We start from the raw sequence: 12,340 nt of genomic DNA on the forward strand, positions 1-12,340 counted from the left end.
CGGGGTCCACCCTGCAGACGGTGCCCGGCCCTCCAGGCCAGGAGCCCGCGACCGTCGCCGTCGGGATTCCCCAGCCCGAAGCCACATCTTCTCCCGCCCGGGAGGGGGAGGCGGGCGGCGGGCGGAGGAGGCGGGGGAGAAGGGGGGCGGGAGGCGGGAGGCGCGCTCGCCCGCCCCGCTCCGACCCGGCCTCGGTCCCCGCGAGGCGGCGCCCTGTCGCGCATTCCCGGGGACGTGCGGCAGCCATGGGGAAGGCGGCCGGCGACGAGGCTTACTTCCAGAGGGGCAGCCTGATCTGGTTCACGATCATCACCCTCTCCTTTGGCTACTACACGGTAAAGGCTGCGGGGGGAGCGGGGAGCGCCCACTCCGCGCGGTCCGCGCGCCCGCGGGCGGAGCCGGCCGGTCGCGCAGGCGCAGGCGGCCCCGGCGCTCTCGGAGCCGCGGGAGAGCCGGCTGGAGCCTGGAAAAAGACGCAGGCGCACTCGCCCGCCCGCGCCGCCGCAGGTGCTCCCGGCGCCGGGAGACCGGCTACTCCGGCTTTCCCTACGCGGGGGCGGGCGCGGCTCTTCACACCACCTTTCAAAATGGTGGCGGCGAAGACGGAGGCCGGCGGGGCTGCCACCGCCTACTTCCGCACAGCCAGACCCTTGCCCTCGCTGGTCACGGCCCTGGCGCTGGGCTACTTCGCGGTGAGGCGACGGACCCGGCAGGGCACCTGGTCGCGGCCCGCGCCGCCCTCGGAGGGCGAGGGGCTCTGTGGGAGCGGGGGCCTGCGCGTGCGCGCCGGGCGGTTGCCGAGGTTACCGGAGTAAGCGGAAGTGCGGCGGCTCCCAGGCGGGTTTCTACGGGAACGCGTTCCCGCCGCTGCCTTCTCTGGGCTCCGCGGTTGCTGCGACTTACCCGATTCACCCGAGTCCGAGAGCTCACGCGGGAAGCCAGGCTTAGGGCCTCCGAAGCTGAATGTCCGAGGCAGTTAAAAGTGCTCGGAAAACGAGATAAACCTGAAGGATGGTCTAAGGCAGGACTGAACGGGCAGGAAGGAGCAGTGGGGATCCGGGGTTGCGGCCTGGACGCGGAGCCGAGAAGGCCGGGTCTCTCTGAGAGGCGAAGCCCTTCTCTCTGCCCGACAGACTTCGTTTAAGAGATATCAGGGAAAACTGGAAAGGAAGGTTGTGGGCCGAGTTGGTGTCATTTTGAATGAAGGCAAAACCATTTGGATATTGCCCGGTAGACCCTGGAGACCGAGGATTAGACACGTGCTGGTCGTGTCCGCCGCGCGTGCTGTGAGAGCCGACTGCCTGCCTGTGCCCCGGTTCCCCGTCTGGGACATGGCCGCGTGGGACTGGGGAACCTCGAAGGCGCCTTTCTGTCGTGTGATTCTGCATCTCTGATTAGTTAGGACATAGGCGGAGGAAAGCTTTGGTGGCTTCAAGTCGGGATACCGTGTAGCTGGTAGATGCTGCCCATCGTGTTCTCCTTGGTTTGGAGTGATGGAGTGATGTTTTATGCTTTATTTAAGTTTTAGGTGTGTAATAACATAGGGGAGAGGTAGTACTACTGCTCTGGGTTGAAATCAGAAGGGGACAATAAATTTTAGGGCTGTTGGGACTTAATTATTCTCAGAAGCCTAGAGTGACAGAGGTTACAACACAGAGACTGAGGGAAAGTTAGTAAGATTACAAAAGCCTTATGTGATTAAGTGGTTGCTATTAGCACTTCCCAAACCGGATCTTACTTATTTTCCAATTCTGTGCAGTGGGTCAGTCCCAGTTTTAGAGGTAGAAAAAGTGAAAGAAGAGAAAGGGATTGTAACAAATGGGGCTTTGGCCCAAGCCATAGTTCCTGCAGTAAATAAGCTAGGCAAGGCACATAAACTCTTAAAATTTGTTAATAAACTGTATAAAATAATGTTTTGGTAGACTTCGTTAAGAAGAGAAGTCATCCAACCTGGGCATTGAGTCTGATAATCACATAGCTTCCTCAGCATAAATCTCCCACTAGAATAGTTTCTAGAAAATAGAAGTCAAGAGTGGAACCCCAGATGACTTTGTTCAGAGTTTCTTTGGTCTGTTCTTGTACTTGTAGAATCAGGATTATTTCATAGCCTCTCTCAAAAATAAACGTTTGCTGATTTAACCTTTATCCGATGAAAGGGAACTTTAGTTCCCGGCAAGGAGTGGGTCCCGCTGGCCGAATTTAAATGCTGATGGAATTTAAATGCCGTCTTTTAAAGGTTAAATACTCAGAAACCTAAGCATATACATTCTTTTTTACAGGCAAAAGGAAAGAAACCATTTGTACAGTTGATCCTGGAAAATATATGGAGCTTGTATGATGCTGTCTTTTAAATGCCGTCTTTTAAAGGTTAAGTGACCTAACAGGTATTGTGTGCCTCTGGTTCTCTTCCAGTGGGTTGTCTTCTGGCCTCAGAGCATTCCTTATCAGAGCCTAGGGCCTCTGGGCCCCTTCACCCGGTACTTGGTGGACCATCATCACAGCCTTCTACACAATGGGTAAGGAGGGGTGCAGAAATGGGATGTGGACCCTGCAGTTCCAGTCTCACTGTAGACCTGGGAGGCCCGCAGTTACCTGTAGATATCTAAGAGTGGTGCTGGTTCACATTCAAGCACCTGTCTCTTCGATCTTTCTGTGTTAGATTTCATGAGCAGATAACCCTCACCTTAAACCTGGCTGGCTTTTGTTTCAGGTATTGGTTTGCCTGGCTGATTCACGTGGGAGAGTCTTTGTATGCCATGGTATTGTGCAAGTAAGTGCTTTTAATAGGTATTTGTCACTTTTCTCTTGGTATCTAATTTGAGTAGCCACATTTAAATAATTCATGTACTTATTTAGAGCATTCTCAGGGTAGAGTTGAATCCCCACACCTAATACTGAGCCTACCCAGAAGGGAGTACTCAATAAATATTTAATGAATGAATTTATTTCATTTGTGTTAGCTAATCAGTTACTTAATTTAGATGATTTTTCTTTTTTTTTTTTTTTCTTTTTCTTTTTTAATTCTCTGTATTATCCCCGAGTTTAGTTACTGACCAGGGCTGATGATTCTCAATCCTAGTTTTACAACTGTGTCACCTGAGGAGCTTTTCCAAAATATACAAGCCTGGTTTCTACACCCACGAGATCCTGATCTGGTTGGCCTTGTTTCAGACATGGGAATATGTATTTTTACAAGCTTAATAGATCATTGTGGGATGCAGTGCAAGCTAAAAGCCCCTTGATTAAATGCCACTTAGCAGATGCCAGTGCAGGTTAATACTGTGTGAGAGTACTAGAAAAGATTCTCTTTACATTTGTATTTCATGTAGCATATACAGAAAGTATGGTGTAATGAAAGAGATGGTTATAGTGATGCCAAATTGCTTTGCAATTGATTTTTTTCTGGTTAAGATTAACTCTCACCCCTATTGTTGCTGTATTATTGCTGTATAAAAGTGGAAAATGCAGTTAACTACTGTATTTTAATAATAAAAATAATTGCTGTTGTCCAGCTGGCATGGTTCAGCATTGTGTACCTAGTGTTGGCTCTTCTCTGAGCATCGACCTATGAACCAGGAGGTCATGATTTGATTCCCGGTCAGGGCACATGCCCAGGTCTTGGGCTCGATTCCCAGTAGGGTGTGTAAATGAGGCAGCCAATCAATGACTCTCTCATCATTAATGTTTCTATTTCTCTCTCCCTCTACCTTCTTCTCTCTAAAATCAATCAAAACATATTTTCAAAAATAATATTTGTTGGGTACACACTATGGCAGACACTGCTAAGTGCTTTAAGTAGATTATGCTACTCTGTCTTCTGGTTGGTTAAACAAACTGGACTTTCCAGGAGAGAAGCAGAAAGCAGCTTTCTTCTTTCTCACATCTCTCCAAATAAACTCACCGTATAGATTGTTGTCTAGCTTCCACCCTTGCCCTGGATGAAATCTGAAGCAGTTTCATAGGTTTTCCTTGTGATATTATCCAGTCTAGTCCAATCTCTTTATTAAACTTTTCTCTATTTCACAATGTCTGCTCTCATCCAGCTGGGGCTCAGGAGCCTGCTGTGGGGAAAAGACATTTAATGTCTTATCTTCCACCTTTCTCCCCTATTCACTAACAGCTGCTTGTGGCCCCTTGAGGTGGTGGGAGTAATTTGGAGCAACAGGGCACAGTCTGTCTTGTGAGCAGGCAGCTGGGTGCTATGGCTGTTGTGTACCCAGCGTTGGCTCTTCTCTCCAGAGGGGCCCTGGTGGATTTTGGGAAACTGCCCATCACTGGGGATCTCCCTTCCGCAGTTCCCCTGATGGTTCCTTCAGACACGTCCTCCAGCATGACACTTGCCATTTCCCCTCAGGATCTGTGATTGGGGAAATTCCTTTTATTGAGATCTCTTCTGCCATTCAGTTAAGACTCTGGGCCAGGGTCTTTTAAGCCCACCCGCGCCCAGTGCCCATCCCAAGATCCGTATGGCTCACAGTACCAGTTTCTTTGTCCCATCAGTGGGCTAAATCTGCAAGTGTGTGCTGTTCCCACTGCAGCCATGTACCCACCATGCAAGCCGGCCAATCTTTCAACTTTGAGTCAGTTGTTAATTCCTTCCCCCAAATTGCAGCGGACTGTGTCATGTTCTCCAAGTGGTTCTATTGAAGCTGTTATTTGGGCTTGACCTGTGATAGGAAATGCTGCAGCACTAGGACCTCTTTCCAGTGGCCTCTTCAGCCTCTCAGTGAAATCTTAGCTTGGAGGTGTGTGGTCCAGCCCCTCGACTCACATTGTTGGAGTACTTGACACTTATTTTGTTCTCAGTTTGGAGCATCTAGTGAAAACCAAAAGTCTCATGGGCACCCTCCTATCCAGTTCTTTGAAGGGCGGAGGGAGAACAGGCGTGGAGAGGTTAGGGCACTATAATTTTGTTCTTGAAATCATTTCTTTATGGTCTGACATGTTGAAATGTATCAGTGGTCACTATAAAACAGAATAAACATTCCTTTTGAATTATGAATGAATGAATGAATTTAAGTGAATGAGTCAGTACACGAAGACATGTAATACATTTGTAGTCTCCCAATCGTACCATCCAGCAATGAAAAGGTATTGGTGAATTCCTTTTAACCAGAGATAAGCTTGGGCTATATGTTTGACTTTATAGCCACCATAATATATATTCATATAGATTTAAACTCTTCTGTCACTTTTTTTCTTGTGTCTAATTTTCCATGTCTATACCTATAAGTTTGTCTCATTCATTTTATTTGTGCACAGTATTCTGTTATATGGATGTGCCTTAGTATTTATATATTTAACAAATTCCTCTTCTGATGGAGTTTTAATTCTAGTATTTACTATTATAAGTAACACTGCATGAACATGAATTTCTCATACATCCTGGCCCTTTTTTTATTGTTTGCTGGTAGAATGTATGAATATAGTTGATTTGTATCTATTGGCCAGGGACCTTGCTGAATTCATTTATTAATTCTAACAGTTCATCTGTAGATTCCATTAATTTTCTAGTTACACAATTGCGTCTAGAATTATAGGCAGTTTTGTTTCTTCCTTTCACTTCTGTATATCTTTTCTATATGATTCTTTCCTTAGTGCACTGGCTAGTACCTCCAATACAGTGTTGACTAAAAATGGTGATAGTAGGCATCCTTGCCTTGTTCCTGATCAAAGGAAAAGCTCTCAGCATTTTGTATCATGTTTTTCTAGACTTGTGTAGATCTCCTCTATTGGAATAAGGAAGTTCCATTGTATTTTTACATTTGCTGAGAACTTAAATTCAGAATGGATGTTGAAATTTATCAGATGCTGCTTCTGCATTTATTAAGATTATCATATGATTTTTCTCCTTTAATTTGTTAGTGTGGAAAATTACACTTGACACTTGAAGAACACAGGGTTTTTTCCGTGGGTTCTGCATTTGTGGATTCAACCAACTGCTGACTGAAAATAGTATCTTCAGTCCACAGTTGGGAATCTGCAGATGTGGAGGGCTGACTGCATTGTTCTACGCCATCTTATATAAGGGACTTGAGCGTCCTCTGATTTCTGTATCTCCAGGGGGTCCGGGAAGCAATTCCCTGCAAATACTAAGGGCCAACTGTAGTTAAATTTTGGGAGAGTCAAAAGTTATATACAGATTTTCAACTACCTGGAGGGGTCAATGCCCTTAGCCCCTGCATTGTTCAAGGCTCAACCGTCTATCATTTTTACATATATTGTATTTGAATTTTGTTTTAAATTAAAAGTCATCCACGTGAGATTTTTTTATATACAGACAAGACTACAGCAAGCATTCACTTTAGTTGGGTCATTTTTTTGAGCTTTGTTTTAAGCAGTTTAGTTACAGGTGTTTATTATTACTATATTCCAAGCCCTTTACCAAACACTTTGTGTCTGTTATCTCGTGAATCATCTCAAACTCGAGATAAATAGCCTCTTTTCTATCTTTTAGGCAAGGAGCCTGATTCTGAGCGAGAATGAGCAGCTTGCCCAGGGCCACAGCTGTTAGTTGGCCAAGCTGAGGCTCACTTCTGGCCTGCCTTCAAAACACTGGCTCTGAAGCCACGCCAGTGCTGTTTAATCCCATCCACTCATCAGAATCATGTGAGAAGCAGTTTTATAATACAGTGCTCTGGGCCGTAGCCAGACTGCTTCTCAGAGAAGAATGTACCATCCTAAACGCACAAGAAAAATGAAAATAAATGAACTAACCATTTGAGTTAAGAAGCTGGAGGAAATGGCAAAATAAACCCAATGAGAATAGATAAGCCCAGCTGGTATTGCTCAGCTGTTGAGCACTGACCCATGCACCAAGAGGTCGCCAGTTCAATTCTCGGTCAGGGCACATGTCTGGGTTGCAGGCTTGATCCCAGTAGGGGGCATGCAAGAGGAAGCTGATAGATGCTGATGTTTCTCTCTATCGATGTTTCTCTCTCTCCCCTCTCCCATCCTCTCTCTCTAAAATCAATAAAAATGTATTTTAAAATATTTTTTTTAAAAAGAAAGTAGATAGAAGTAGTACATTTTTTAAAAAAAATAGAAGACAATAATTTCTATAAAACCATAACATTAAAATTCTGGTGGCTAAATTGTTTCTTCTTTTTTTAGGTCTAAAGGCATCACAAATGGTCGGGCTCAACTACTGTGGTTCCTGCAGACTTTCCTCTTTGGGATAGCCTCCCTCTCCATCTTGATTGCTTACAGACCGAAACGCCAAAAGCACACTTAAAGAAGATATCTAAAAGCTTTCTCTACACTTTGACATCCACCTCACTTTTATTTGGGGGTAGACGGGGTGTTTATTCCATCTTTCTCTTTTCTGTAAAGTTAAGACCCTCTAGTTATTCATTATTTCATACTCTCTGGTTGGGCTTGAGTAGCTAACAGGAAAAGGTATCAGCTTTCCAGTGCTGCAGACTAACCTATTTGGAAGAGGACTTCCAGCTACCTTCTTGAAGTCCTTGGCTGTGCTGGTGGCCTCTCCCTACCATCTGGTTTAAGCCATGTGCTAAATTTGCTTGTTGGCATATTCTGCTCCCACCTTCTGACTAAAACACCTTACCCATACCACCTCCATCTTAGCTCTCCTTTCCCAGGCTGTTTCCCACCTTTCTGGACCAAGATGGAATGACATGTCCACAACACATCAATTCTACACACGTTTATTAGCACCAGTGAGGCAAGATCTTATCCTCTCAGACTTCTGTTTCTCACACTACCAGGAAAGATAGGAAGATAGCAAGTGCCTGAAACAGGGCAGCTCCATAAGGGTACGGAGGCCGTGCTGACCCCAGAGGAGGGCACTGGAGAATGCCCTCCCTATCCTGCCAGCCAGAGTGGGCCTTGCCTCCACATGGCCGCTTGGACATGGTGCTCTGCAGGGCGCAGGGGTCTGACGGCTACCACTAGATTACTCCTTAGACCACATCTTAGCTTTAGTTTTCCTTCTGCACCTGCCTCGTTGCCTTGCACACAGGTGTTCTATCAGTATTTATTGAACAAAGGAGGGAAACTTTAATTTCACTCTCTGGTATCATTCCAATTTTTATGTGAAAACTGGAGAACCCATATAGTGTATGCTTGTCTCAAAGGAAAGCACAGGACTGTCTCTGGCTGGTAGCACTACTTTTCTGTGGGTCCCCCGGTGGGCAGCCTGTATCTTTTTCGCACTTTCCTATTCTCAGTGCCTTTCTCCAGGTTCTGTAGATGTCTGCCTGCAGCTCTGGCTTATTCCAGCACCGATAGTCCTGTTCTAGAGATTCTAGTTCATGGGTGATCCAGCTGGTTACTGCCTTTCCCTCCCACTCACCTCATTATACCTTATTACTACTGACTGATTGAGGCAGGAGGGTCATGGACTCTGTCCCCGAAACCCGGTAGAATGACTTTGTCACCTTTAGGCCCACCTGCTTGTTCTTTAGGGAAGAGGCCTTACTTTCCTTGCGTGATACAGTAGGGCAGCAATTTTCAACCTTTCTCATCTCGTGACACACATAAACTAATTGCTAAAATTCTGTGGCACACCAAGAAATAGATTTTTTTGCCGATCTCACAAAAAAAATAGGTATAATTTTGATTCATTCAAACCAAACAGCTATTGTTGAGTTGGCTGTTGTCTTTTTCTCTCTTTAACAATCTAATGTATTGCACATTTTAAAAATTCTTGCGGCACAGTGGTTGAAATTCGCTGCAGTAGGGCATGCTATTATATGTTTTAAGCAGACATATATGAGAAACAGCCCCTTCCCCCAAAAAAAGTCTCCATGTAAAAGCACAGCCTGAAAGATTATGGACAGTGAATTATTTCTGGTGCAAATCAATTTCTACAAATCTCAGTCTTTTCCTCTGTTTCTCTTCTGATTAGGGGTTGCTTTTTTGGTAAGGTAAAATATTTTAGAGTTAAACAATGGCAATCCAACTCAGGTTTTTTAAAAGCATGGCCCTCTCCAAGGGAAATAATGACAGTGGTATTAAAGGTGCCAGGAACAATATGGCACTTTATGGAATGAAATTGATTAATGAATAAAATGCTGTGAATTGTCTCTCCAATCAAATGCTACTTTTGTATGTCAATTTTGGTATGTTGTCACACATTTGATTCTGCCTTTTCTCAGATAGACTCTTATAGAACAGTTTGTCCAGTTCAGATAGCAGGGATTTTTTCCACTGATAGAGAAGTGCAGAATGCCCTGGTTGCGGTTTGTATGCTCCTCACTGTGCTTCTGGAGCTGCCCACAGCCCACGAAACTCCTCCACGCACACTGAGCCACAGGTTGACATGAGTGTCTCCTATTGCGGAATTGTCCTCTAGTTTCCATTAACACTTCATTTAGCTTATGGTACAATCTACGCAGCAAGTGAGAGGAGTACTCTGACTTTTTAAAATGCCAGAAGTATAAAATCCTGTAATCTTATTTGGGGTATTATCATGACTTACACAAAAGGATCTTAGTGGACAAATGGTGCCGGTCATTCATTTTATGGATCCATAAACTGCATCCCATCCAGGCGAGAGAACACCATCGCACAGAGGCCAGACTCTCGCCGGGTCTTGCGCTCCTCCCCTCCCCCATGGCACAGGAGCTTAGCAGTAAGTCTGTGAAGCCAAAAATAAGCAGAAATATGCAGACATCTTGGCTTTGAATGGCGGTCAGAGTGGCGATATAGGAGAAGCATCTTTATGTTGAGTTCGGGTGAGAAAAGGCCAGAGGCATTTTGGTGGAAGTGTGGCAGGATAGTAAGAAGCCAGGGAAATTCCTTGACTGTCATAAGGGAAACAGACAAAATAATTAAGGCCAATTTGAGCAAATTACAGCCAGGTAGTGAATCTCATGGTTTTATTTTCCCTCACCAAGGACACTTAGGAGCAAATGGTTTACACATTCCAGACTCTCTTGGTCCCAGTCCCTCTTCAATAGCATTCTTTAAAAATAACACTAACCGCCTGGCCGGGCGTGGGTCAGCGGTTGAGCGTCCACCTGGGATCCTGGCGATCGGGGTTCGATTCCCGGTCAGGGCACATGCCCAGGTTGCGCGCTCGGTCCCCAGTCGGGGGCGTGCAGGGGGCAGCCGATCAATGACTCTCGTCATTGATGTTTCTCTCTCCCTCTCCCTTCCTCTCTATGAAATCAATAAAGATATATTTTAAAAAAGTAAAAAATAACAGTAACCAACCCTGGCTGGTGTTTCTCAGTGGTTAGAGCATTGTCCCACACACTGAAGGGTCGCAGGTTTGATTCCCAGTCAAGGGCACGGACCTGGGTTGCAGGTTCAATCCCTGGCCCTGGTGGAGGCATGTGTGGGAGGCAACCAATCAATGTTTCTCACATTGATGTTTCTCCCCCCTCCACTCTCTTTAAAGTCAGTGGGAAAATATCCTCGGGTGAAGATAAATAAATAAATCCAACCAGAAAATAACCCCTGGCTTCTCTATGTACACATTTTGATGAATCAACGTATTGAAGGACACACCTGGAAAGCTAATGAGTATCCTGCTAAGACCCTCCCCCTGAGACATCCCCTAGGATTCCACTGACCAAAGAAAGATAAGTAGCCTTGCCCAGCCCGTGTGGCTCAGTTGGTTGAGCGACATCAGGTGCACCAAGAGGTCGCCAGTTCAGTTCCAGGTCAGGGCACATGCCCAGGTTGCAGGCTCAACCCCCAGTAGCAGGCATGTAGGAGGCAGCTGATCGATGTTTCTCATCAATGTTTCTCTCTTTCCCCCTCCCTGTCTCTCTAAACAATAAAATCATATTTTAAAACAAGAAAGATAAAAAGTATCAAGACAAAGGATTGAGCCATGGCAAGCTCTTGCTAGAGCACACCCATGTCTTGTATCTCTGCTCTTTCTCCTAAACTCTATGGGTCCCCATGAGACTTGTAACCAGGGGAGCAGCAGGCAGTGGCAGCCTGTCCTGGGCTTACCCCCTGAACCTCTCTCCAAGGCCCCCTTTTTCTCTGACTTCCTCTCTCCTGTTGCTTCTATCTTAAGCCCTTTCTATGTTTCACTGTCCCCAGCTTTAATAAACATACTCAGAATCACCTGGACTAGTATTGTAAGATCTTTCCTACACAAAATCAAGAACCTACCCAGTACCGGTGGGCCCAGACCCTATCCAGAAACTGAAGCAGCCATGGAGGCCAAACTAAACTGTTTTCTTACCCACCTCCTCCCTGCACCCCAAGAATGTCAAGAGCATGCTTAGTTTAGAACAACAAAAAAGGACCAACAGGAAAATAAAAACACTAATGACCTCACAACTTAAATAATATCAGGCCAGGTTTGAAACTAACACTATTTCCTACATTCAACACATATGCAATCCAAGTCTAAATGTGTTTTATAAACCATGGTTTAAAACATGTCTTGGGTTTAAGAGGTTATATTCCTATTGAATAGGTTATACATTTTACTAATGAGATCTTTAGCAAAACAACTTGCCATCTGAGAGCCTGTACGTATTTACATGGAGAGTCTGAAAACACAAATTAGGTAACATGACATTGAGGTTAGAGTACAGAGTGCAATCATATTTTTATCTTTGCCCCAGCCCTTCCTGGAGCCTTGCCAGTTATTTTTCTAGATCAAGGGTGGGGAACATCCAGCCCAAGGGCCATATGATGCCCTCAAAATCATTTGTTCTGGCCCTGCCAAGGCACCCACAGGCGGGACTTGAAATTCAATAAATCTAGGAGCTTTTTTCATAGCTCATTTTTAAGTTCATAATTTTGTATGGCCTGCAAATGGTGTTATAAATATCCAAATGGCCCTTGACAGAAAAAAGTCTCCCCATCCCTGATCTAGATGCTCAAGTTTGGCCAGTGGGAGCCCCTTCAAGGTGGTTCCAGTGCCCTTTTGAGATGCCCTCATTAGTTTTTGAGTATTTTCAACCAGCTGTAACTTTCCTACCCTAGTCCTAGACCCAGCCATTTTTCCAAGCAGCCTGACTTCCTTTTATTGGAGAAAAGTATTTTTAAAACAACATCTGGTGTGTCCCTTGCTGTCAGCGGTGTCATTGCTTTAGAACTGTTCAGTGGACAGAGCTAAGGGTGTACTTTTTAAAATCATTAATTGATATTGATACCTTGAAGTTCCAATTCTTCCCACAGGAGGGGGTTCTTCCTCTCCTGTGCCTCCTCCCACAGAGAGAACTGTAGGTGGAACAAAGTCAGTGTATTTACTTAATCAGTCCTACAACAAACACAGAATAATTTCCAAATATCTCAGCTTGTCAGCCAATATTACTATGAACAGCAAACTTTCTTTGCAGTTCTTTAATTTTTACAATATATGTCATAGGAGTTATAATTGTTTTCTTCCTGTGAATATGCTATT

General features: G+C 45.2%; 1 protein-coding gene across 3 annotated transcripts; it reads left to right on the top strand.

Moving 5' to 3' along the window:
• Nucleotides 1–235: 235 nt before the first annotated feature.
• TMEM254 (transmembrane protein 254) lies at nucleotides 236–9,095 on the top strand. Of its 3 annotated transcripts, none has more exons than XM_087824129.1 (4): nucleotides 236–335; nucleotides 2,413–2,516; nucleotides 2,711–2,770; nucleotides 7,114–9,094. In XM_087824129.1, exons 1-4 carry the CDS (start codon nucleotides 246–248, stop codon nucleotides 7,232–7,234), a joined length of 375 nt encoding a protein of 124 aa, XP_087680255.1. In that variant the 5' UTR covers nucleotides 236–245; the 3' UTR covers nucleotides 7,235–9,094. The 3 variants fall into 3 exon arrangements, with proteins under 3 accessions (XP_087680255.1, XP_087680254.1, XP_016051015.2); XM_087824128.1 differs by lacking the exon at nucleotides 236–335 and adding an exon at nucleotides 588–692 and having other exon boundaries at nucleotides 2,660–2,770; nucleotides 7,114–9,095; XM_016195529.2 differs by lacking the exon at nucleotides 236–335 and adding an exon at nucleotides 588–692.
• The last annotated feature ends 3,245 nt before the right edge of the window (nucleotides 9,096–12,340 follow it).

This window comes from Miniopterus natalensis, chromosome 14 (assembly GCF_054644295.1).
Source record: "Miniopterus natalensis isolate mMinNat1 chromosome 14, mMinNat1.hap1, whole genome shotgun sequence".
Classification (NCBI taxonomy): domain Eukaryota; kingdom Metazoa; phylum Chordata; class Mammalia; order Chiroptera; family Miniopteridae; genus Miniopterus; species Miniopterus natalensis.

Bases quoted from the DNA above. Each gene is read 5' to 3' on its own strand.
- TMEM254 (XM_087824128.1), top strand. From the start codon at position 588: ATGGTGGCGGCGAAGACGGAGGCCGGCGGGGCTGCCACCGCCTACTTC. The intron at 693-2,412 runs GTGAGGCGACGG...GTTCTCTTCCAG, and splicing joins TGGCGCTGGGCTACTTCGCG to TGGGTTGTCTTCTGGCCTCA. The intron at 2,771-7,113 runs GTAAGTGCTTTT...TTCTTTTTTTAG, and splicing joins TATGCCATGGTATTGTGCAA to GTCTAAAGGCATCACAAATG.